General features: G+C 40.9%; 1 protein-coding gene across 2 annotated transcripts in view; it reads left to right on the forward strand.

The window, feature by feature from the left end:
- The window catches only part of CDH13 (cadherin 13), a 967,731-nt gene that overhangs the window by 147,334 nt on the left and 793,835 nt on the right, over positions 1–26,562 (forward strand). For both annotated transcript variants that reach the window (XM_075939988.2, XM_089781523.1), the window contains exon 2: positions 22,583–22,694. In XM_075939988.2, coding sequence (XP_075796103.2) covers positions 22,583–22,694 — 112 coding nt within the window. The remainder of the gene's footprint in view (positions 1–22,582; positions 22,695–26,562) is intronic.

Consider the following 26,562-nt stretch of genomic DNA (forward strand, 5'->3'; position numbering starts at 1 on the left):
AGACACGTGTTTCTGAATGATAAGATATGTTAGTATTTTTGTTTCTGAATCAAACGCTGTTGTACCAAGGATTTACAGGAACTGGGAGCTCTGAAGCCCGAGCCTGGGGAATAGAGGCAGTGAACAAGATTAACTCTGGATAAAAAATAGCTCTAGTGCAATTCAAGATGTGTCTTTACTTACTAATTGAAATTGGAGACACAGAATGCAAAGGTCTTGATTGGCAGGCCAGGCCAGCAAAATATCTTTCAGGACTAGCCACTGTCATTTCAATTTACTGTACATGATGACCCTGAAGGATTTTACCATTTCAGCTATTTGAAATTTTGTTTTGAGTGTCGCTCTTTTAAAAAGCAGAGTGAATCACGAAGAACAAAAGTTTTCAAACCCCTGGGAAGAATTAAAGTTTAGCAGTTATTATTTTGTTTCTTTTTTTGGGGGGGGAAGGGGGGGAGGGGGAGGATTCCATGCTTTGTCCTGAAGATTGTGGACCATGTTTTAATACCAAGATTATCTTTTGGATACTTGCCATTCATGCTTGCATAACATCCTTGTGACTACTGTAGCAAATGCTTACATGGAAAAACAATAAGTTTAGTAGAGTATTTATGTGTCTTTGGCAGCCTTTTAATGGAACTTAGTCACTGAGATTACGATAAAGGAGCTGTCCACCATTTTGACTATATGTCCCTCTCCCAAACACCAGGCAGTGCTTCTGAATTCACCAGGTACCTGGACAATTTTGCCCATTTTTATGCACCAGCAGCCATCCTCCATTTTCCCTTCTCTCACAGGAGTGGTTCATTAAGAGCACTGTATGTTTATGGCCAATTAATGAGAGAGATCTATCAGCAAAGCAGACTTGCTACAATGTACTTTCAACACAAAGCTCAGTTAATCATATTTTGAAACTGTAAACTTTACAGTAACAAGGTTTATAGTGAATTATATATTTGACATAGCAAATTAGACTGTTGAGCTATTATCTGCCAGGTACTGAGCACTCTTGCCCAGATCTTGAAAGCACATAAACATTTGCTTCACATTAAGACCTTGTTTATACTAAGTGGGAGATCAGTGCTGTGGGGTTTGATCTCCTGGGGGTTGATTTAGAGGGTCTAGTAAAGACCTGCTAAATCAACTGTTGATCACACTCCTGTTGACTTTGTTACTCCACTGGACTGCAGATCTTTCATCCCATTGCCCCCCTGCCATGCAAAATGCTGTGGTAACTCACATAGCTGGAAGTGCATACTTTAGTTCGACCTTACCCCTTAGTGTAGACCTTAAGCATATGAATAAGCCTATTAGCTCAATTATTCTGGGATTCAATCCATAATCTAGTTAAAATCTATAGCAACAACAACAACTTTATTTTGTCCACACACTTTTGTCTTCAGCAGAAAAAGAAGTATGTCATAGACAAGGAAACTTAAGAAGGGGTTGTTTTAACATTTAAGAACTGAAACTCTTGTTCTGATTTTGCCTAATGTTAATTCACTTCAAAGTGTAATGCTTCAGGTTTCTGGGAGGGCTTTACCCTTCCAAACTGAAGTTCCTATTTAGGAGATGAAAGGTAGCTGACATATAAAATGCTTGTATAATTTACCTGGCCTTATGCTATGTATTGCATTATTCCAGAATTCAGCCCCAAACATGAAGCACTGATTAGAAAAACAATTTTGGAGGGAGGGGGACACTTGAACATTGTGCAATTCTGCAGAGGATCAGAACCCCAATCATTTTCAAATAGACGCTTCGATAAAAATTGAAGCACTTGAATAATTTTAAATTGCTTTACACTGTGCAAGCTCAGAACCCCAATCACTTCCAGACTGAAGCACTTATGAAAAAAAATGAAGTGCTCCAGTAATTTTAAATTACTATGTACAAGGAAAAGTGCCTTTAAATTATTGGATACTCTAATATAAAAAAAACCTTCTGATAGAAGAAGTCTAAGCAAGCTGTGCAGCATTACTTGGTCTTATGATTCAGAATGTACCAAACTCAATTAAAAATTGCATACAACTAATGAATGAAATTATCATCACTGTTTTAGTGTGTATTACGACATTCCATGAGCAAATATAAATCCAACAGAAGGAATTGCAAAAGAAGACTGTCCATTCTTCCTACTGACATCCGGTAAAGTAAACATACAGTCAATCCCCGTGGGTGAAAATTGCTTGGAAAATTGAAGTTATCCTTATTTTGTGTCTACACTGGGCAGGACAGAGAGAGCATGACCATGAGTGCTTTCAAAGTGGGAACTCTCGCAATCCTTTTGAGCACTCAGACCCATATTAAAAATAGGTTCAGGCTGCAAGTCCAGATCAAAACCATGGGTTTTGCAACTGTGCACATCTTCAGTTTGGGTCATAGCTTTTGGAGTGTTTTTCCCCTAAAATTTGGCCACTTTTTAATTGAAACCGTAATTTTTAAAAAAAGTGCAATGTGGTGATTGAAGCTGGGTTAAATCTTGCTCAAGCGGGTGGGCATTGAGGATAAATGTAAGTAGAGCCCTATAAATCCACATATAGCTGCTTTCTATCCACGGGTATCCACCTTTATGGATTTGAATGCAGCTATATGGGGCTCAAATTTTACAGATATGAATGCAAGGGTAGATGCACATTTTGTATCATAAGAACGGCCGTACTGGGTCAGACCAAAGGTCCATCTAGTCCAGTATCCTGTCTGCCGACAGTGGCCAGCACCAGGTGCCCCAGAGAGGGTGGACCGAAGACAATGATCAAGCGATTTGTCTCCTGCCATCCCTCTCCAGCCTCTGACAAACAGAGGCCAAGGACACCATTTTATCACCATTTTATCCTAAAAGCTTGCAAATATATGGATATCTGCTTTATATGCATGGGTATCTGCATCCACAGATGTGGATATCCATGGATCATTTTTGCAGATATGGATACAAATTTTGTATCCATGCAGGGCTCTAAATGTAAGGTCATGTCTATGCTTCAGTGGGATGGCTACAGTCCTGTAACTATGCTGAAATAGTGCCATAGAGTCCAGGCTTAGAATAGGTTCTTCCCTCTCAGTAGGAGCTCCACCTCCCTGAGTAGCAGTAGCTAGGTCAATGAAACACTCTCTAGCTACAGAGGTTAGGTTGGCATAGCTAGGATAAGCAACATTTTCGATTTTTCACTCCCTTGAATGAACATTTGTGTATTAGAGTCATAAGAAGGAATTAAGCTTCTTTTGGGGTAAGATAACTGAAATAATAGGAGCCACCATCCAAAACACAGGCCACATGCAAGGCCAGTCCAAAACTGAGCAATGTGGATGGAAGGATTTAATTGGTGGTTATTTGATGCAACTCTGTGTCTGAGCAGACGCAGCCAGAAACAGACAGAGACAGCAGCAAGAAAACCAAGGAGAAAGTCAGAAAAGGACTCAAGGTCTTGACCACAGTTCTCTCTAAACTGTGCAGCAGCACAGCTCTGCGGCTGCTTAATCAGCCCTGTCCAGCCAGGGGCTCAAGGCTCCATGCATGGAGCTGCCTGACTGAGCAGGATTGATTGAGCAGCTATGGGGCTGTGCTGCCATGCAGCTTAGGTGGAAACTTGGTTTTGAGAACCTAGTGAGAGAGACAGCTTTTTGCGCGGAGTGCTGATTGGAAAGCGGTTTGGAATTAAGAGGAGAGAACCTGCATATTGTTTGTTTGACTTCAGCTGTTTTAAGGGAGGCAGGAATTTGAGTACACTCAGTATTATATCAAAGATAAGCCTGATTCTATCATTAGTTTCTCCACCAAACTGAAAACCCCCCGACCCCACAGGACCCAAAATACCGGCTCACTGCTAGGTTTAAAAGAACTAACACTACCTTCTTCTATTCAAGCATTGAACTCCTTAAGGCTCATCTTTGACCAATATAAATTAATGATGCCATGAGAATATAAAGCCACCGAAGATCTTCTGTGTTTTAGTGACTCTTGCCTGGGTCCTCTGTTGGCCAGGGAATAAAACGTTTAAAATCAAAACATCATCAACAGAGGGCTGACATTTTCCTATAAATGCTGGGTTTCAGTTGATATTTTAGGCATTGGCTGTTCCCTCCTTTATCTCATAAGAACGGCCATACTGAGTCAGACCCATGGTCCATCCAGCTCAGTATCTGTCTGCCGACAGTGGCCAATACTAGATGCCCCAGAGGGAGGGATCACAACAGGTAATCCTCACGCGATCCCTCCCCTGTGACCCACCTCCAGAGAAACAGAGGCTAGAGACACCATTCCTACCTATCCAGGCTAATAGCCAGTGATGGACCTAACCTCCATGAATCTATCTAGCTCTTTTTAGAACCCTGATCAAGTCCTAGTCTTCACCACATCCTCTGGCAAGAAGTTCCACAGGTTGACTGTGCTGAGTGAAGAAAAACTTCCTTTTTTTTTTGTTTTAAACCTGCTGCCTATTAATTGCATTTGGTGACCCCTAGTTCTTATATTGTGGGAATAAGTAAATAACTTTTCCTTACTCACTTTTTCCACACAAGTCGTGATTTTATAGACCTCTATGCTATCCCTCCTCCGTCTCCTCTTTTTTAAGCTGAAAAGTCCAAGTCTTTTTAATCTCTCTTCATATGGGACCTGTTCCAAATCCCTAAACATTTTTTTGCCCTTTGCTGAACCTTTTTCATTGCCAATATTTTTTTTTTAGATGAGGCGGCCACATCTGTATACAGTATTCAAGTATATCTCCATCTACATTCAAATGCATTTGTTTTTTGAAAAAGGGGTTTGAATGACAGCGGACACATTTTAAGGAAAGATGATAGTCACTCTGTGTCTCAGTGGATATATGTTCTACAGTATAATCTCAAGACAATGCTAATTAAGGGCCTGAGCCAAAGCCCATCGTAGCTAATGCCCAGAATTGCCTGGACTTTAGGCCCTTATCACCAAATCCTGAAACATATGCTCAGGTGTGTACTTCCATTGACTTACATTGGAATACTTGCATGGGTAAAGATACACATGTTCCAGAGCACTGGGGCCTTAGCTGATCCTATTACAAAACTGGCACATTCATAAAGGTGTTCAAACTTGGGTTTCCCTGAATTTTTGTTTTGTCGGTGTGTTAATGTTCTGTTTTAAAAAGAACTCACCCTCAAAATATTTTCCAACTAAGTTTAAGATTCACTGGTTATATCTATTGCCAATGGGTTGAAATCACTATGGATTTTAACAGGCTGTCACTTAAAGCTTGTTCAAATGTTCAGTCAAATCCCATTCTCAAGGTATGAAAAATGTCTTTCTGGCTCCTAATGCATTTTGGGTCAATAGTAGCATCTCCATACATAAAAGATTTCATTCGGCTTTTAAAAGGCAAGTAATTATAAGAAAGAGGTTATAGACCAAGGTCTTGGTTTCATATAATTTGTGTTCTAATTAATTTACCAGATATAGGTTTTGTTTCGGCTACTAAGTGTTGATCTTTAATAGTCATCATGTTCCTAGAACTAATGGGTTTTATTTCTTTGAAAAGGTCATTCCTGATGTAATGTCACTGTTAACAGAGGGAGCCTGTAAGCTGTAGAGAGTTTGCTACCTTGTGATGTGCACAGAAATGTTCTGTTACTTGCTGTCTTTCCCCCGGGACATAATTTTCTAGAGGCAGAAGAACTGGCAAAAATAATTTAGCTCTTTTAGTTGTTCTCTCTTTTTTATTTGCAAGAAAGGTCGCATTTCTAGAAGAAGGCTAACACCTGAAAAGGACTGTGCTTTGTGAATACATGTGCAAGGCCTCGTTAGTTCCATGAATTGTGATAAGGTGTATATATAGGGGCAGGTTTTCAGCTGGTATAAATCAGTCTGGGTCTGTTGAAGTCATTAGAGCTATGCTGATTACCAGCTGGGAGAACCTGTAATAAATTAAACCTACTAATGGAAACACATCTCTCTCTTTTTTTTAAAGGCACAGTATTGAGCAATATTAAAGTCATTTAAACATAAAAACATAAGAATGGTCATACTGGGTGTAGTTAGTCAGCTTGGCCTCCCGTTGACCTAGAAGGTGAACCACTTCCTAAGACTCCATGGTGGGCGGTGCCAGAGCAACCTAGCCCCACCCACAGCACGCAGAAAGGCAGGGCCGGACTATAAAAGCAGGAGCTGAGAGCCCAGCTGGAGCCCAGAGGCCAAGCAAGTCAGACGCTCTCCCAGAGAAGGAAGGTGTGGCTGCCCCACCCTAGGAGGGTAGACTGGGTTGTGCTTCCTGGGCCACTGATAGGCCCAGAACACTGCCAGGGCTGCCATGTCCATTGCCAGGCCCAGAAGATTGGCCTGGGCATCCAGGACCCCTGCTGGGCTTAAGAGATTGGGCTGCATTGCCTGGACAGCTGCAGGACCATGACCTAGAGCCCATGGATGCACTGCCTGTGCCTTTGTTCTCAGCAGACCCTGAGGCACAGAGGCTGTGGCAGGTAGGCCCCCGGAGGAACTAGGAAGCAGCCCAGGGAAGCAGACATGGGGTCAGCTGATGAAATGGAGGTAAACTGGGAAGCGCATTGCAGTCTGGATCCCCGCTGACCTAGTGACCTTGTCAACATGTTGCTGACCCAGTAGCAGCCCCGCTGCCACAGTTAGGGCCCTGGTCTGGGATGCGGAGGAGTGGGTGGGCCTGCACTCCCCCCGCCACACCTCACCTTGGGTGGTAGGTCCCATGCTGGGGTAAAACCCCCTGCACTTATTGGCTCCCCACCAGCAAGGAGACCTGACCCCTGCTCAGCTTGCAGACCAATCTGAGCGTAAACTGTGCAGCTGTTTACACACTGTTCCTCTGTTTGGCTGCTGCCCTGCCCTGTATAAGGGCCTGGATGTAGAAACTGTGACTTGGCCTGCAGCCGGGCCAGAGCCTCCTTCAGTGCTTGAACTGCTTGTTGTTGCCCCGCCCTGGCCAAGGCTGTGGCTTGATAACTGCTGTTCAACTTGTAGCCAGGCCTGAGCCACTGAGCTGTTTGTGGCCTCGTCCTGAGCTAGGGCCCGTACATTAAAACTTCTGTTTAGCTGGACTGGAAGACAACTGCTTAGCCTTACCCATTGGTGGGCCAGCGCTGGAGCAAGGTTCACCAGGCCCCTTTAACTGGACAACCTATAGTGTAGTGAGGCAGCTTTGCCTCCCTCTAGCCAGAGACTAGAGCAAAAATCCATCTAGCTCAGTATCCTGTCTTCTGACAGTGGCCAATGTTTGGTGCCCCCAGAAGGAATGAACAGAACAGGGAATCATCAATTGATCCCACCCCTATCACTCCAGCTTCCGAAAAAAGACACCCTTCCTACCCATCCTCGGTATAGCCATTGTTGGGCCTATCCTCCCTGAATTTATCTTGCTCTTTGTTGAACCCCGTTAAAGTGCTGGCCTTCACAACATCCTCTGGCAAGGAGTTCCACAGGTTGACTCTGTTATGTGAAGAAAAACTTTCTTTTGTTTGTTTTAAACCTGCTACCCATTAATTCCATTTGGTGACCCCTAGTTCTTTTATACTCTCCTGTATAAACAGCTTTGGAATTGGAGTCTTGCCTAACTTAAATTATACTTTGAGTCTTCTAAATCTACCAGATACTGATTCCCTTCTTCTACCAATTAAAGACATGCAGCTATTGCCTGCCTCCCCCACCCCTTTCTCTTTAAGCTTTGAAACACTGGTTATTTCAGAGTTGATCAATTATCTTATTTTTTCATTAAAACTATGATAACTTCATATAGTTCTTGATCATTCATATGGGTTTGCTGGGGTCAGTAGTTCCTCCTTTTGACAGACACATGCAGAAAGAAGGAGCATAAAAGGACTGCAATTAAATTATCATCACAGCAGAGTAATTATGCAGGCCAAGCCAGTGAGTTGATTTCAGATATTCTATCGAAGAAATTGTAATAGTCTTATCCCTCAGATAATGGTGAACAGACAAATCTACTTTCTTTTTTCCTTTCTATAACATAGCTTGTGTGTTCTGTGAACTGATCAGCAAATAGATAATGGGCATGTCTACATAGCAGGGCTAATCTCGAAATAAGGTACGCAGCTTGAGCTACGCAATTGTACATCTACAAAGCAGTTATTTCGAAAAAGAGCACTCTTCTCCCGACTTCCCTTACTCCTCATACAATGAGGTTTACAGAAGTCGGGGTAAGAAGCCTATTTTGAATTTATTTTGAAATAATGGGCTTCTGGTGTAGACACACACTACGCTATTTCAGAATATCTGATGTTATTCTAAAGTAATGCTGCTGTGTAGACATGCCCAATGTGTCCAAGTATATTGTACTGTCTTCCATAGCTGGCTGCAATCCCAATAGGTGATTTCCAAATAGAGGCTCCTGCTTGTTAGTATTTGGGAAGGTACCATCCGCATGCTAACTGTGACATTTTTTAGGTCGCCCACCTCGCTAATTTCAGAGTTCAATTCCCTGTACTCCAGAGAGGATATGGTACATTCTGATTCCCACTGAATGAGCACAAGAAACTTACTAGGCTGCGCTTGCTTGCTGACATATGATTCATGCCTTTCCTTTCACCAACAACCCCCCAAGAGCTGGCACATTCATCCATTTCTTTATCTCTTGGTGACGATAAAGAGAACAAAGCTTTTCTCAGTTCACCTCATAGGAGAGTAATTCCTTTTCTTTGAAGATTTACCATACCCTTGCTAGAGAAAAATATACAAAGCAGCTTCACTGAACATAGCACCTAACCTGGATCAAGGCTATAAAAATATTGCTGCTGCAAAATAGAAGAACACACTCTATTCTGACTCTTGATGAAGCCAAAAAGATAACTCCCACTGATTAAACTGGGAATAGGTCTATGCCCTGGCTCCTCACAGACTCTGGCATGGTCCAGACGCATAATCATGTAATTTAAAAACACCTTCTAAATGACTCAATATTTTGGATGTGTATTTAAAGTTATGCACGAGGGACCAGATTTTTCCCTATAGGCCTCTCTCTAAAGCCAGGGAGAGTTCAGAACAAAATGTGACACAAATTTATATAATTATGAGAACTACCGCTTCAATTAATATATAACATTATAGAAAGTTATAGAACATTAATACATTTGTATTGGTGTCAATATACAAAATGTTATTTGTTTATATATTTCTAAAGAAAAAATGAATCTAGTTGATCATGGTCACTTGGCAACCAATGGCCTGTTAATAGTCATGAAATGAAGAATTTTGAGTTCTGGCAGTTCACAGAAAGAATTGAAAACTAATGAAGTGTTTTGATTGCACTTGTACAACTAAAAAAAAGGCTTTATTTTGCCTGAATAGTAATTCTTTGTTCTGTCTTTCTTCTGTCGTCTAATCTTTTGGATAACCTCCCATTTTTTGTGTTTAATGAAATTATGAAAATGAATATTAAGCAATTAAAATACTTTTTTTTAAATGCCTGCACTATAACAAGTTATATTTGCCACCAGATCTCATTGCAAGTCACATTTTTCCTCTTTATAAAATGTTATATTCATTCCACTGGGAATAATTTGAGGCAAGATAATACAGGTAATTTCATCTAATCATTGTAACAGAGCTCAAATTAACTCATATACTTATGCTGAAAATTATGAGCTATATTTGTTATTCTGCAGAGTTCCTGAGCCCCATTGAGTGGAATCTGCCCGAGGATTTCACTGGAATTTGGATTGAACCAAGTGAAATGTTCTTTATGAAATATTCTGATTATTTGAATGCTTGGAGCTCACAATACTGCTCTTGTCTCATCATAGCACATACATCCATGCACTCTTGCAAAGGTCTATTTTAGCTAGTTTGTTTTGGTTTTAGCTTTTCCCGTGCTTCTCCAAAAGACAAATGGATAGAGTTATACTAAGTTAAGTTTTGTGATCTACTAATAATTACGTGTGTTATAACATTGTGGAATGTAAAGAAAGCAAGAGATGGAAGGTTATACCTTTTTGATAATGATCATGTTGTTGGGAATTCATACATATATCATATTCAGTATAGTTGCAAGAAATTTCATTTGAAAGTGCTATCTGGTGCAGGAAATATGACTTTAATTTTTTTTTCTATAATGGCTTCTGCCACATCAATATTTTTCTGTGTGGAATAATTACTTTTCTCCATGCAAGTGGATATGAAGTGGCATAACTGTGTTTAAGAATTTCTTTATTTTTTTATATAGATGAAAATTTCCACTCATCCAAGTATTTTTCATGGAGCCATTACTACTGGAAAATAGCATGCAACTGGTTTATTACAAGATAAAAACTGCAATGTTCAATATAAACAGAACTTTGAACAGGGTGTCATTGCAATATGGATTTGGGTTGTATAGTTCCATGCACTGTAATTTAATGAGAACAGAAGTTTGACTTTCAATGTCTCTTATTTATGCCTCTTTCACTGTTGCAGCCGGGGAACCGAATGGCTCATTTGCATTATTCTGTGGCCTGTAAACTATATTTATTGTGCAACCTTCTCTAAATAGGCTAACCAGTTGTAATCTCATTCTGCTGGGGTAGGTGTTTGTCACAGAAAAGTGTTCCCACCTTTCATAATGCAAACAGAATTACATGAGGCTAGACTCTGCTGCCCTTGATCACACTGAGTAATAGTTTAGATGCTGAGTAGATGTATTCATTCATAGAGAGTGGTACTTTACTAGCTCTATCTGCAAAATGGGGATAATGAGTGACTGACCTCCTTTAGAATGCTTTGAGTTTTACTGATTAAAAGGCCTGTTTAAGAGATTGATATTATTAATAGTAGCAGTCAATTTATTTTAATAGAATAGTTAAAAAATGTAGCCGTGTTAGTCTGGTGTAGCTGAAACAAAAAACAGGACTAACAAGATGGTTTATTAGGTGATGAGCTTTCGTGGGCCAGACCCACTTCCTCAGATCAAATAGTGGAAGAAAATTGTCACAACTATATATACCAAAGGATACAATTAAAAAAATGAACACATATGAAAAGGACAAATCAAATTTCAGAACAGAAGAGGGATGTGGGGGAGATAAATGTCTGTGAGTTAATGATATTAGAGGTGATAATTGGGGAAGCTATCTTTGTAATGGGTAAGATAATTAGAGTCTTTATTCAAACTTAGGCATAAAGTGTCGAATTTAAGCATGAATGACAGTTCAGAGGATTCTCTTTCAAGTGTAATCTTAAAAGGCCTTTGAAGCAGGATGCAGATAATCAAGTCGTTGAGACAATGTCCTTTCTGGTTGAAATGGCAAGAAACTGTTTTTTCTTTGTGATCCCGTCTAATATCTGTTTTGTGGGCATTGATCCGTTGGCGAAGTGTCTGAGACGTTTGTCCAATGTACGTAGCAGAAGGACACTTTCGGCACATAATAGCATAAATTATATTTCTGGATGTGCAGGAATATGTGTTCTTGATCTTGTAACTCACGTGGTTAGGTCAGCAGAGTGAATATGTGGACAAAGCTGGCAATGGGGTTTGTTGCAAGGGAAGGTACCAGGGTTGGTATTAGTGTGGTATGTCCTGTGGTTGTTGGTAAGAATTATCTTGAGGTTAGGTGGTTGTCTATAGGAGACTATGGGTCTGTCTCCCAGAGCCACTTGAAGTTTAGTATCCTGTGCCAGTATAGGCTATAGTTTATTGATAATGTGTTGGACAGGTTTAAGTTGGGGTCTGTAGGTGTTGACAAGTGGTGTTCTATTGTTGCTTTTCTTGGGTCTGTCTTGAAGTAGATGGTTTCTAGGTATTCGTCTTTCTTTTTCAATTTGTTTTTTTATTTCTCCGGGTGGGTAGTTGAGGTTTATAAATGCTTGGGAGAGATCCTGAAGCTTCTGGTCTCTGTCAGTGGGCTTAGAGCAGATGCGGTTGTATTGAAGGGCTTGGCTATAGATGATGGATCGTATGGTGTGTTCTGTATGGGAGTTGGAAGCATGTAGGTAACTGTATGAGTACTGACTCATGTTTTTCTGTAGAGAGTTTTCTGTAGAGAGTGGTGTCTAATTTTCCATTGCTGATTTGTATTGTGGTGTCCAGGAAATGGATCTCTCATGTAGAATGGTCCAGGCTAAGATTGATGGTGGGGTGTAGGTTGTTAAAATCTCTGTGGAATGTCTCCAGTGTTTCTTGGCCATGCGTCCAGATCATGAAGATGTCATCGATGTAGCGTAAGTAGAGAAGGGGTAAAAGGGGACGGGAGTTGAGGGAACGTTGTTCTAGGTCAGCCATAAAGATATTAACATACTGTGGGGCCATGCGTGTACCCGTGACTGTGCTGCTGATCTGGAGGTATAAGATGTTCTCAAACTGGAAATAATTGTGGGTGAGAACAAAGTTACATAGGTCTGCCATCAGATTGGCAGTGGTGTCCTCTGGGATAGTGTTTCTAATTGCTTGTAATCTGTCTTCATGTGGGATGTTGGTGTATAGCATGCTAATACCTTTATGGCTGACCTAGAACAACGTTTCCTCAACTCCCCCCCTTTTACCCTTCTCTACTTATGCTACATCGACGACACCTTTATGATCTGGACGCATGGCCAAGGAGTCTATGCTTAGGCTCTATGCTTAGGTTCCTCATGTTGTAAATGCTGACCTAAAATTCTAGTCTTGTTTATAAATGATCTTCAAACATGGACTCCACTGCCCTGTTAGAGACTTGTCTGGAGTCCATATTAGAAGTCTGGTCATCAGGTAGGTTTGACAGGTTTATTTTACCTTCTCTATGGAACTTAAAATTAAGAGCAAAGAACCTTTCTATTAAAAAACGCGTATCAGTAAATCACTTTCTTAAATAATCAAACGCACAAGATTTACCATTTTGGGGAAGATATATGCTTTATCCAATGTTTGACACAACTCTCATAATAAACACTCATTCTTTTTCTGCTCGCTTTCCTTTTGAAAGTCCTCTGTGTTAGATAATCCCTCTAAAGACTTTGTCATATTCTGATTCCAGTTAATGGAAGTCTACCACAGTCATACTTCTTAGTGACAAGAGAGCTGAATTCATTTGAGCCAATAAAGTCACTCTAATTTGCATTTTCATAACCCACCCTTCAGTACTCCAAGTGTGACTTTCATTTTTAGGACAGAACTATGCGGTAAATGGATGTGCAGGCCCTTTAAAAGGGTATTTATCATCCTTGAAGAATCTTATTGCCAAATCTTAATAGCATTTCTTACAAAAATGACTTGAATTCACTATCAGATTTAGAGGTAGAACTGTAGAGATTGTGAATGGGCTTTTCTGAACCATCTCATGATAAAAAAGAGCTTAGCTCCTTTTTTTCCTGATTCTCTCTCACACTCACCTCCTCCCTCCTATATTTAAAAAAACCCACGCCACACACAACCCATTCATGGATAGTACTGGGGAATTAAAACAGCATTGTATTTCATTTAGCCTACACAGGTGAGTTTATTGGTGTAACGAAGTATAAATCAGGGCATCATTTTACGATATTATAACACCTTTGTGAATTACTCCAATTTCCAGATGTATGCTCCAAGATTTTGGATCATTTCCTCCTGGGTCTAGTTATTGTAAAAACCACTCAGAACATATATTAAAATGTCCATCAAATAGCTTGTACATAAGGAAGTGAAACAATTGTTTGAGGATCGGCTACTACTCTTGTAATGCTCTTGTAACCCCAGTTGTCTGTGGACAGAATGGGACTTGGGACCTTTGGAGCTTAGTGCATGAGCCTCTATTGAATGAGCTAAAAGTCAGGTTGGCAGTTCATCAAGGCTGTAGAGTAGACTCATTTTTCTCTTTAGAAGTGGTCATCAGACCACTAGATGGGACAGTATGCCACTCCCAGGCAAAGGAATAACTGCAGGTGGTCCTGGGTTGGCTGAGGCCCATCCACTTAGGATCCAGCCCCAGCCACCTAAAGTCCTGGCTCTGCTCCCAGCCAGACATGGGGTAAGTCTCTGTGATCTGACCCCGTGCTCTCCAGCAGGAGCAGGGGCCATGGTCCCATGGCCAGATCCTGCACTCTGTGGCAACAGCACAGGACAGGCAGAGTCGGACAAACCCCCACATCTGGATCCTACTCTCCCTGGCAGCAGCACTGGATGGGGATAGTGGAGCCAGCCCACACAGCCCGGCCCCACGCTCGCTAAAAGCAGCACCGGGCGGGTGCAGCGTGGCCACCTCAACCCCGACCCAGGGACCTCTTCCCAGGCAGGACTTTTGGTGGGACTGAGTGAGGCAAGCATCCCAACCCACTCCAGGGATCCCTTCCAGTCCCCTCTCACCCTCTCCAAGGTTGGTTGATGGGAGCTGGTTCAATTTCTTCTGCTCCCCTTTCCTCCAATCCCCATCATTGCTCACCCATCTGAAGTTGGGGCCCGCCCACGTGTCCCCTTCTGGCTATGCCACTGTTCCCAGGAGGTTTGGGGGTTACATTGAGGTCAATGTCCAGCCTGATTCAGAATCAGGCCTTTATCAGAATAATATTTCCCTTATGGTAAACATCTGTGACAATTTAATGTAGCCATTTCTCTGTTCTAAAATGCTACAGGTGAAATGCTGAAGGCAATGACAAAACTGCCATGGACCTCAGCAGGGCCAAGTGTCCCCATTCTTCAGTGGAATGTTGTCTAGCTAGGTTACTTATTGCTATTATACCCACATTGTCTCCAATAATGGACCTTCTTAATAATATTTCTGAAGGAAAGGGGTAGGTAATAACACGGAAAAATTCATAACACAACTATATAAATCCATGGTACACCCACACGTTGAATGCTGAATGCAGTTCTGGTCACCCCATCTCAGAAAGATATATTAGAAATGGGAAAGGTACAGAGAAGGGCAACAAAAATGATTAGGGCTATAGAACAGCTACTATATGAGGAGAGATTAAAAAGACGGACTATTCAACTTGGAAAAGAGGGGCACTTTATGGAGGTCTATGAAATCATTAGTGGTGTTGGGAAATAAATAAGGAAGTGTTATTCCTAATACAAGAACCAGGGATTGCCCAATGAAATTAATAGACCTCTGTTTGCCAGAAGGTGGGAATGGGTGACAGGGACGGATCACTTGATGATTGCCAGTTCAGTTCATTTTCCTGAAACACTCGGCATTGGACACTGTTGGAAGACAGGATACTGGGTGAGATGAACCATTGGTCTGACCCAGTATGGCCATTCTTATGCTATTTTTGTAGCACCTGTGGAAGGAAGGGGTCTTTCAATTTGAGGTGGCTACATGGCAAGGCTTTTAATTTGCCTAATGATATATCCATCACAGATATTTCATCTTGAGATTAAAATTTTAGTGTTGTCAACTCTTGCAGTTTGAAGTTTTCCTTATTCCTCATCCCCTGAGATCATCGTATTAGGAGATAAACTGTGCTTTAGGTTTTTTTTAAATAGGTTTCTAGTTTTCATGATTGCTGAGAAAAGCTATAGCCTTGAGTGTGCCCTACACCTCAAAACAAAACAAAAAATTGGCAAAACAAAATAAAACCCTAAAATAGTATAATTTTCTAAATATCACATGGTTTCTGTGGTCTGAACTCCTGATTTTTAGTTCACTTATGCCTGATTCTCTTTTCCATATTAACTTTTTATGTTGATTTCTTAGTGTTAAAATTGTTTGCATGGAACCAGATATTGAATTTGGACCCTCATCTTACACGTATTGTCTAATAACCTGAGATTTCTTTGTATTTATTATGGGTGTAATTCATCCTAGGTAGATGGTTCACACAGGCCTATGCTCTGATTAAGTACCACTTTTGCCCTGTTGAAATCTGGTTTGTGTCAGCCTTCTGCATAAGGATGAATTTCAACCCATCAGAACAATGTGAGATGCAATCGGCATGCTGAGGTTTAGGACTTTCATGGAAATAGGGAGTCAATCTATGACGCAGGCTGATAAATATTTGAGAAGGATTACAGTAGAAGAGGTTGAGAACATCCTTTCCAAATCTGGGATATGGCTGGTCTGGTCTGAAGGGAGATTCTGTACAAGGAGAGAGGCCTGAGAAGTTTGAAAATTTCATTTTATGTTTTGTGTGGAATCTGGTTTTATAGCAGGGGTGGGGAACCTTTTTGGGTCAGGGATTGTTGACTCATAGAAAAGTCAGTCGGGGGCTGCACACAAGTGAGAAGTGGAAAACCCCCCACTCTGTGACCCCCGACTAAGAAGGAGAAAGACTCTCCCCACATTCCCTTTGCACACCAGATCCTGGAAGTGGGGCAGCCTCGTAGATTTTGTATGTTCCAGCCCCCAAGAGGATAGTGGGGGGACTGGAGCACCAGTGTGGGCTCTCCAATGTTGAGGGGGGGGCTGAACCTCAGTGGCTGGATCCAGGCAAGCCCCCGGGCCTGAGGTTCCCCACCCCTATATTATAGGCTAACCATCCATCAACAGCAGAGAGGCAGAGAAACCCTGTTCTGAGATGAAGCCACATACAAATGGTTTCTGTTCAGGTTCCTCGTTAATATCTGCTGCTGGAGAATTATAAAAACTGGAGCCCATCAGAATGATTTTGTGTAAATGCAGTTTTGGTGACAAGCACCATTTTGTTGTTTCACAGAGTCAAATCAGTTTCTGCAACACTTTCTCTGGAAAGGGTTTTGGTGTCTGAGAGTGAGTCTACACTGCAGCCCTAGCTCAAAATAAGTTTCACAATTTGAGCCACCCAAATTGCGTAGCTTATTTCGAGTGCATTTCAAAATACTTTATTTTGTCATTTGGGCACTGTCTACACAGTGCCAAATTTCAGAATAAATCACTATTCAAAAATGTCCCATAATCCTCATGGAATGAGGTTTACAGAGACGTTGGAAAGCTCACCCATTATTTTGAAAGATATTTTGAAATAATGGGCTTGTTCAAAAGACGCAGAATAGCAATTTTAGATACTGGAAGTATCCCAAAATAATGCTGTGGTGGAGATGTATCCTGAAAGACTTTGTACCAAGTGGTTATAGCCAGGGATGCGCCTGTTGAGAGCAGTGTTTTCCATCCCAGCTCACTGTGAATCAGGCACAGTGTAGACACAATCCTGGGCTTCCCATGTCCCAGGATAATGTCCCAGCCACCATGGTCATCAAGTTACTTCCTTCCTCCATCCCCATGTGGAATAGTCATTTGTTTCAGAATCTCAAAATTTTCTGCAAGACAGAATTGTCTTCCCCCATCATCTCTGATAAAAACTGTGAGATCCCCATTTGCTTTCCATCCCATGGTTCTAATGTGACACAGCATTCATTGCAAGCACTGAGATCAACCAGAACCTCAAGAATAAGTTTGCTGTTTTATTAAGATGTTTAGTCATCTTAATATCACCACGGAGAGCATAGCTTTTTCTACTGACCTCGTGACCAAACTTACATAGGAGATAGCTGCACCTGTGACATTTACTTATAATGACCAGTAGTAGGTTTACAGAGACATATGGTGAGGATATTAAAAATTGCCTCTTCAATCTTCACATTTTATTGAGAAGTAAATGGCATCTGTTGAGACGGTCTGGTTGTATATGTCAGTCCATGGGATCTCTGGGACTCTACAATTGAACCCTGCACTTTGCTTTGGAATGCTAACTTGATATCGGTATTTATGAGAAAATGGTGTTTGGGGGCAGAACTGTTCAATCACTGAAGGCTGCAGATGGGATTTTTCTCAGTAAAATGACGGGAGACTGAGCTCTTCTCAGTTATAGAATTGTCAGCTTTAGAACATTCTTATCTCTTCACTTTGTGACTCTTCCAAGTTGCTCAGTGGTTAAAGTAAAAAACATTTTAGTGTGTGCTTAATGAGGTGGCCAGGGAAGGAAGATTTTCATTTAACAAAAAATCTTGAGATGTCATCACTTGGTTAGTTTAGCATTAGGCTAAAACCCACATTCTTGGATCTGCACCCACCCAAACATGGGGTAAGCCTCTGTGATCTGACCCCGTGCTCCCATGGCCAGATCCTGCACTATGCTAACTATGCTATTGGTAATTTGAGGGTAGGCATCTTGTTTTCACCAACAAATCCATCTTGGACTTAAGAAACGTGCCTAATAAAAGCTTCATTAAAATCAATGTATTTCAGCAAAAAGTATTGGGTTTTGATGGCTTTGGCCAAAACATGTTGCCAAAAAATTAGCTGAAGTGCTTTGCTAAATAGGATGGGTTTGCTGAACTGAGGGCATAGATGCTTTCTAATTTCTAAGTATGAATAGCATTTGTGTACGTTCAGAATGTTTAAAAATCCCCTGTGTGCAAAATACAATTATTTTCTTTGGGAAAAGATACCTGTAAGCATTCAGATGTCAGTTCTACTTTCTTTAAAAAAATTAACCATCAAGGAAACTTTTCAATCCCCATACACAATTATGAATTCTATATGGTGCTGAAATTTCGAATACTTCTGCTTTAAGCAATATTCTCTTTTGCTTTCAGTACAAATCTGTACTTGGTTTATTTTTTTGCCAGGGCTTTTCAAAGTGAAGACCTTTAGCAGACAAAATTTTAACAAGATAGACATTTAGTTCAATAGAAGAATTTTCTTGGTGTGAAAAATAAATTACTAGAAGGGCTGTGCTTCTAAAAGATAATTAATAAAATCCTTCTGTCAGATGACAAACTTGACATCTTGTATAATGTCTGGAAGAGAAGAAAGTGGTTGGTATTGCACAGCTAGAATAAAATGTTCCATTTCACAACAAGGCCAGGCCTACATCTTATAATTATTTCAAAGGGAGTAAAGGTCACATTCTGTTTGCTAAGTTGTCATTACATGAGTCCTATATACTAGATTTTCAGAAGTGAATTCATGGCATATTTAGAGCATCCTGATTTCATAGCAAACTGGAGTGGTCTGGAGTTACTAACCTACATGAAGTCCAAATCAGTCCTTATGCTCTGCAAAGCTATAGACAAGAGTTCAAAATTTCAGATGCTGGGTGATCAAGCTGTAATTTGCTGTCTCTTACTTCCGCTGCCATTGTAATTTTTAGCTGCAAAGTCATGTGTATAATTAATTTTATCTTTTGGCGTTGAAATGCATGATTTTATGGGCTATTCTGTGAAACTGGGCAAGTTTTGCAGCAGTGTGTTGTTCACTATTTCTGTCTTGACCCAGGAATATAGGAAGGAGTGGTACATTTTATTCAGCAGTAATTGACACTATGTGCAAACCCATTGGTTGGAATAATGTGTCAAGGCGGCCTAATCTTTAAAAATACACTTGCAACTCTGCAGAAAACGAACATGCAAATTCATCAGATCAACATTCTCTGAACATCATCGGCCACGATCAAACCTATGACTTCTGCTGCTTAATGCACAAGATGCTACTGCACGAGCTAAAAGGCTGTAGCAGACTCATCAGTCTCCAGCTGGTCTAGGTGCTTTCAGGTGTGACACTTTGTCCCCATCAAGGGTACGTCTACACTGCACGGCTATTTTGAAATTAGTTATTCTGAAATAGCTTATTTGAAATAACATGTCTACACTGCAGGGAAGCCTCAAAATTAGTCTGAGGCAGGCTTTCCTAATGTAAACGTGCTATCTTGATTTAGAGCCCCAACGAGCACTGGGGAGGAATAACTTAGAATGCCCCTGGTGAGGGGCTATTTTGACATAGCAGCAGTGGAGCATCTACACACGCCTTATTTCAAAATAGCTCTTTCGGAATAGGCATTATTCCTCATAGAATTAGGTTTACAGATTTTGGAATAAACCACTTGTTATTTCGAAATTATTTTGAAATAATGGAATGGCTATGTAGATGCTCTCATGGTTATTTCGAAATAATGCTAGTTCTCAAAATAACAGTGCAGTGGAGTCGCACCCCAAGCTGGCTTGGGTTACATGCTTCGTTTTCATGCACCCTTACTGTGGCTTTGCATTCTGATGGAACACTTGCACAATTGCTATCTTGCCACTTCTGTGCATTAAATAACCACTTTGCAATTTTGAGTGTAGGCTTTGAAAATCAGGACTTTACTGTGTGTGTGCTTGGCACAGAGGGACAATAAAGGGTAGAGTGAAGAACTGTGAGGCCATTCCTGCTGTGTAAATTGGTGCAGGTCTTTTAAAATCAGTAGCACTATGCTGATTTACACCTGTGGAGCTGGTCATTTGTAGGTTGCTATTTATTTAGAGAAGACAGGGAAGCAGCAGTAGCATGGGACACAGGCAAAGCGACTCAGACTCTGCTTGCTTGTATTCCCTGTTTCTCTTTCCTTGAACAAGGGGGCATGTGTAGTGCAGGTCATCAAGAATGAGAACCGTGCCCATCTGCCACGTTTGCCTGCTGCCAACTGGATTGTCACAAAACAGTCTGGCCATGGCACACAGTGTCTGCTCGTGTCTAGCTGGCCTTTTACAGCAAGTGCTTGTGTGAAATAGGTGGCCCAAGAAGCCGTTTCAATACGAGCAACTGATCTAAGACCAGGTGGGATACTGTCTTCTCTGTGCCTCGAAAGACTGGGTAATATAAAGCCCACAATGCCTCTGCAGTGCAGCAGGGTTTTCTGTATGGAAAGAAATCCGGGGTAGCATTCTGATCCATTGACAAGAGCAGACAAGGGATAGCTAAGCAGGGAGCCTAAGACTGAACATAATAGTTACTTGTCCTTGGAACAGAGAAATATGGCAAAGAGGGTTATCGTACAATGGTAGCATTGAAGGTGCTATGCTGGACGACCCTGTTCTTATACTCCCTATGGAGGAGGCGAATATGCTGGAATAGCATTACATCTCTGAAAATTATGAACTCTTTTCCCATTGGCAGCGCAAGCACTGTAGGTAGCTATTGAGTATAGGGAATCTTTTAAGTGGGCATTGTATATGAACCTTTGCCTGTTTGTACTAACAGAAGCCAAACATGCTTTCTTTGATTACTTTCTTATCCTTACTCTGGTCTTACTTGGGGTGTCCAACTGGAGACATTTTGGGCATCGGTTTTAAACTAATGAGAGCTGTAAGTGCTCTGAATCACTGAATATGAGGATGAGTAGAAAATTCTCCTCCCGCCCCCCAATGAGTCACCAAAACAAGAACATGCATATAAACATTTGGATCTTATATTTGGGTACAGAAAAGTAAATGTATTCTCCTCATGACCTTGGATCTGACTCTCTTCTCTTTTTGTGCTTCATTTAATCATTACATTTCTTGTGCTTTTTTCCCCCCCTCTTCACTCTGAGACTTTCCTAGCTGTTTCCCTGCCATTGAAAGCCCACCAAGGAAAATAGTCTTTTAGCTTGTTGTCTTTATCCAGTGATAGGATACAAATCTTCAGAAACACAGATTGGCCTTGTACCGAGAACCCAATCAATTTTATTTTGCTTTTAACCTACCTCCCTTACCCAGATGTTCCCATGATGACAGGGTGCTTTGGCGATCACATACTAACAGTGACACAAGCGGTATTTAACTTTAACCTTCTGATCCACCTCCAGAAGGATGTGCACATTCCATTTTCAATCTTCCACTGGGGTAAACAACCTTTTGATTATGGGGGAACAAAAAAAGTAGCTTTGTGGGGGTGGAGAACTGACATTTTCCATCTGCTGCTAGAGTTTATGCAAAAGGAAACTTTTGGGACATGAAATTTTGCCCTTGGGCAAAGGACATCTTCACTAGCTTAGAGATTTACTAAACTAACCTAAGCTTATAGGTCTTGATTCAACCAACCGTTTAAGCATATTCCAGCCCTGTTTATACGTGCTTATGCCCCATGACTTCAGAAGAACTTAAGAACATGTTCAACTTTAAGCATGTGCTGAAGTGCTTTTCTGAATTGAACGTTATGAACCCATCGGGTATATCTGCACAATATGGGCTGGGGAAACGAGGATGGAGGCTGCGTGCCTATATATGTATCTCAGCAGTTGAACAGTTTTGCACTCCACTGGCTAGCTCATGCAGCACTGCTGTTTTCAGTATCCTGGCTTGAGAAGTGCTAGTGTCTCTTTGTCTATCCAAACAGGGAATTACTCCTTACGCTACTATGTGAGCACAAAGAGGAGTCGTGTACCACCTTAAAGACTAACAGATTTATTTGGTCATATGCTTTTGTGGGTAAAGCCCACTTCAACAGATGCATTGAAGTGGATGGATTTCCACTTCATTCAGTTGAATTCAGTGCCTTGCATGATGACTAGTCTCAGAGGGGTAGCTGTTAGTCTGTATCTGCAAAAACAACGAGTCCTCTGTCACCTTAAAGACTAACAGATTTTTAGGGCATAAGCTTTCTTCGCGTAAAAACCCATTTCATTGCTCCAGTGCCTCTGACAAAGTGGGTTTTTATCCATGGAAGCTTATGCCCAAATACATCAGTTAGTTTTTAAGGTGCTGCAGCACTTTTGCAGAGAGACTGATATGGTTACTCCTCTGAGATTTACCACAGGGTAGAGAGAGCCTTAAACCAACTATTTTTGCAACCCCGATACCTTCCTGTGTTTGTCAATTGAAATCTCTTATACAAAACAATGGTTAGCTAGTTTTAAAGGGAAGCTGTGATGTGCTGGATGTGTGCGTGTATGTTTTAAATGAAAATCCAAACGTACTACTTGCTATTCACAAAAGCCAAGAAGCTTAGTGAGCAAGTGGATATTGAAAGTCTGTTCCCTTTGTTTCCTCAGGTGCTGCTGATTGTATTTGCAGAAGATTTAGAATGCATCCCTGGATTCCAGCAAAAGGTTTTTCATATTGAACAGCCATCTGAATTCACAGAGGACCAGCCAATACTGAACTGTAAGAAATGTCACTGTCATATGTCATTTTTGCAAAAGTCTGTATTACCCAGTCTGTGTGTTTTCATATCACACCCTCAATTTTTCAGAGAGCTCTTCCTCTGTATGATATGATTTCAGACAACTTCCATCTGGATACTACAATAGCTTTCTCTCTCCCTGCTTAAAATCCTTTATTTACACAGATTTTGAACTTAGCTGTGAATTAGGATTGGCAAAATTATGTATAGTTATCTGGTGGGTTTTCAATATTCATATGGAGGTTGCTTTTCTGAGTAAGTCACTTGCCTGTATTTCTTCCCCTTTCTTGCTGTATTATTACTTAACTGCACACAAGGCTCTTTGACTTGCATTTCAGTATAAATTCACTCTTTCCCCCCCGGTGCATCTCTCTTTGTGGCCTGACCCAATGCCCACTGAATCAATGAGAATCTTCCTATAAAGTTTAGCAGGTTTTAGACCAGTGAAATCACTGGTTTTTGAAAGCTATTCTTATTCTGAGGCATAACGAGGGTGACAAAGGCAAAATTTTCCCACTGGCGCACGGCTGAGCCTGACCCTGGGAGGAGGGTGGGGAGCTTGTTTTCCTCCACCCCCTCCAGTTTAGGGCCAGGCCCCTGCAAGCATTAACCCGCTAGTGGAAATGGAGGGGAGTCAGGCTGTGGGCGGAGAGGAGGCTTCAGCCAGTGGCGGTAGGCAAAGGAAGAGCTGGTGAGCTGAGGGATGACTGAGGGACTGGAAGGGGACTAAATTGGCAACTCCCTAATGTGGCGCCCGGGAGCAACTGCTCCCTCCCCTCTCCCCCACTGTCCCCTCACTACACCACTGTTACTATTGCTTTTGTGATCTAAGCCTTGTGATCAGGTGATCCTGTCCCTTTTCCAAGGGACAGATGTCTATATCACAAAAACTACAGCATTGATTCTTGGCACCATATGCGGTAAGCAGACAGGCCAAAGATTGAATGGGCTGTGGGGATTTAACTTCTCTTTCAACAGTAGACTTTGTATTTCCAGGTACATTAACGATGCAATGTTGCATATCTTGCACTGCTATTGTTCATTATGTATTGGGACCTGTTGTGAGGATATGAGACTTCAGGGCTGTCAATTGAGTATGGTATCTAACATGAGTTTTTAATACTGATCATTTTCAAAAGAAATTTCAACAGAGGTAGTAATAAACAGCATTTTTTTTCACATATTCCACATTATTAGTGGCTTTTTTATTTCCTTTTCTTTTGATCACAGTTTGCTCAACAGCTGAAATTAGTATTTATGTGGCCAGAGTCAGAGTTTGGATCAAAAATAGGAAGCAACAAAATTCAGTTTAAAGAATACCTTTTCACTCTCCATCCACTCACTTAAGAGTATATTGTGAGTAAAGATGTTTGCTCTATTTTGCAGTTTATATGAAACTTCAGATGCACCTATCACAATTGTGTGTTGATTGTGTCCAATATTTTCAAACTTGAAAGACCAAAATTTGTCATTGGGGCCAACTGAAATCAAAGGAAAGACTCCTATTCATGTCACTGAGTTTCGGACTGGGCTCTACAATCCAGGTTAAGGGTCAACTTTAGTTTCCAAAAGCGACTTAGGCAATACATTACAATGACTTTCAATGTGATTTAGACTTCTAAGTGCCTATTTTGAAGCTGGAATTTAGTCTCATAAGTTATGGAGGGATTTTTGAAAATGTTGCCATTACGTACCAAAAGGAGTTGTTAGATTTTCAGTGGTGCTGAGCACCTTTTGGCTTTGAGAGAGCTCAGGTGTTTGCTTTGTTTAAAAAGACCAGCAATTTGTTGAACAAACATAGCAGCTAAACAGCTGGGGGTTTCACAACCTCAAAGGATAAAAATATTTGCATGTTAAAATTTGGTTAAATGCAAATGACCTTTATTGTCTGTCATGTTGGCAGTATCTGATTACGTTGGTGCCTTAGCACATCCGTCCAAATCTCTTGCTGATTTGTCCTCCGTTTGTTCAGCAGTATAAAGGGCAAACTGCTTAAGACATTGTTGATTGGACTACATTGTGGTGACCCAGCAAATTGCACTGGTGTGAAACTGACACAATAATGAAGACATTATTAATTTTAAGAGGGGGGAAAAACAGAAGGGAAAATATCTCAAAACAATCTTGGGAATTAAATTATTTTAATAATCAGACACTCAGTTGGCCCGATACATAATATGCAACAAAGCCAGACGGTCAATGCTCAAGTCTAGCTAATTCAATAACTCTGAAGTAATGTGTCCTGCATGTGATAATATTAAACCTGTGGATAGTCTTTTCAGTCTTGTCTTCAGTAGAATCAATATTTTTAATTGTGCCTGTTTAAATACACTTTGCATGCTGTTGCATTATTTTTACACCCATTCCTCAACAGCAATATAATTTAACAGTTGCATCTGAATGTGAGGCCTACCATGAGTATGCAAATTAATAGAGCCAGTATGCAAAGCAGGTCTATAACGGTGATTGCTTTTGTAGTCTTCAATAAACCAAGCAGCTTTTAATTCTCCACTGAAGAGCAAGGAAACAATCATATTTGGGTTTTTTGATCTTTTTAATTTCAACAAGAACATACTGTATATTCCATTGCCCATGGTTCCTGCAGTAATTAAGTATGGGTTATGGTTGTTTCTTATGTATTTACTAGTTGGCCATAAATGCAGCTGTATTCATTATAAATGAAACTTATTGAAAAAAAGAGACCAAAGCTAAAGGCATTTATTTCTTTTTTATTTGCATGCGTTCTGGCAATAAAAAAAGTTATTTCACATACTCAGCAAACTTTTAAATACCTTCAGCTAAGAAATACTATCAACTGAAGCACAGGACTTCAAAGAATATAATATACAATAAAAGAACTGCAGCAGCTTTTAACCTACATTGTAACTATTTTAGGAGGTCGACGAAGGAAAGTATATTTATATATGGAATTCATAAAAGATGAACCAAGGACAAATGAAAATCAACAAGGATTAGAGAGATCAACAGAGTTGGGAAAGGAGATTTAGGGTCGTATGACAGTTAATCTAAGTAACCCCCCTCTAGCCTTAGAACTTATTATGAATGCCACAAAAATAGTGTTCAGAAAATACTCTACTCCAAGCAGGGGCGCCATTTCAGATTTTGGGGAGGGGGTAACCATGCAGCAATTTGTGTGTGTGGTGGGGAGACAAGTGACAGCATAGGGGGAAGGCTTAGGACAGTGGCTTCAGCAGTGCTACTGAAAATGCTCAGTATAAGCCAAGCCCCAAAACAGAGATGGGAGAGACCAACCCTATCTTCACCTGACACACCCATCCCCTCTTTCCAGGGGCTAGTAAGCTATTTGAAAACTCTTGGGTTTTTTTGACAAAAAACTTGACTGACAGGAGCACTCTATCTAATTCCTATATAAAAGAAAGAACATTAAATAAAGAGCTCTAACATGTTCTTGGCATTTTGTGGCAAGTCCCTTATGGGACATTGGTTAGGCTTACATTTATAATGTATGCTCTTACTTTGTTACAAACTCTGTGGAGAGAGAAAGAGAGAGATACTATAAAGATGCCTGGGCTCTATATCAGCATCCATTGGTTACAATAGGAGGCAGATACATCTGGGTTTTATATAAGAATGTCAGATTGGCCATACTGGATCAGACCCATGGTCCATCTAGCTCAGTATCTTGTCTTCCAATAGTGGCCAATGCCAGCTGCTTCAGAAGTAATGAACGTAAGAGGCATTCACCAACTGATGTCACCTGTTTCCCAGCTTCTGGAAAAGAGAAGCCAAGGACACCATCCTTGTCCATTGTAGCTGTTAGCCATTGATGGACCTATCCTCCTTGAATTGACTTGATTCTTGTTGGAA

The sequence above is a fragment of the Pelodiscus sinensis genome, chromosome 12 (genome assembly GCF_052426305.1).
Source record: "Pelodiscus sinensis isolate ZL-2025 chromosome 12, ASM5242630v1, whole genome shotgun sequence".
Lineage (NCBI taxonomy): Eukaryota > Metazoa > Chordata > Testudines > Trionychidae > Pelodiscus > Pelodiscus sinensis.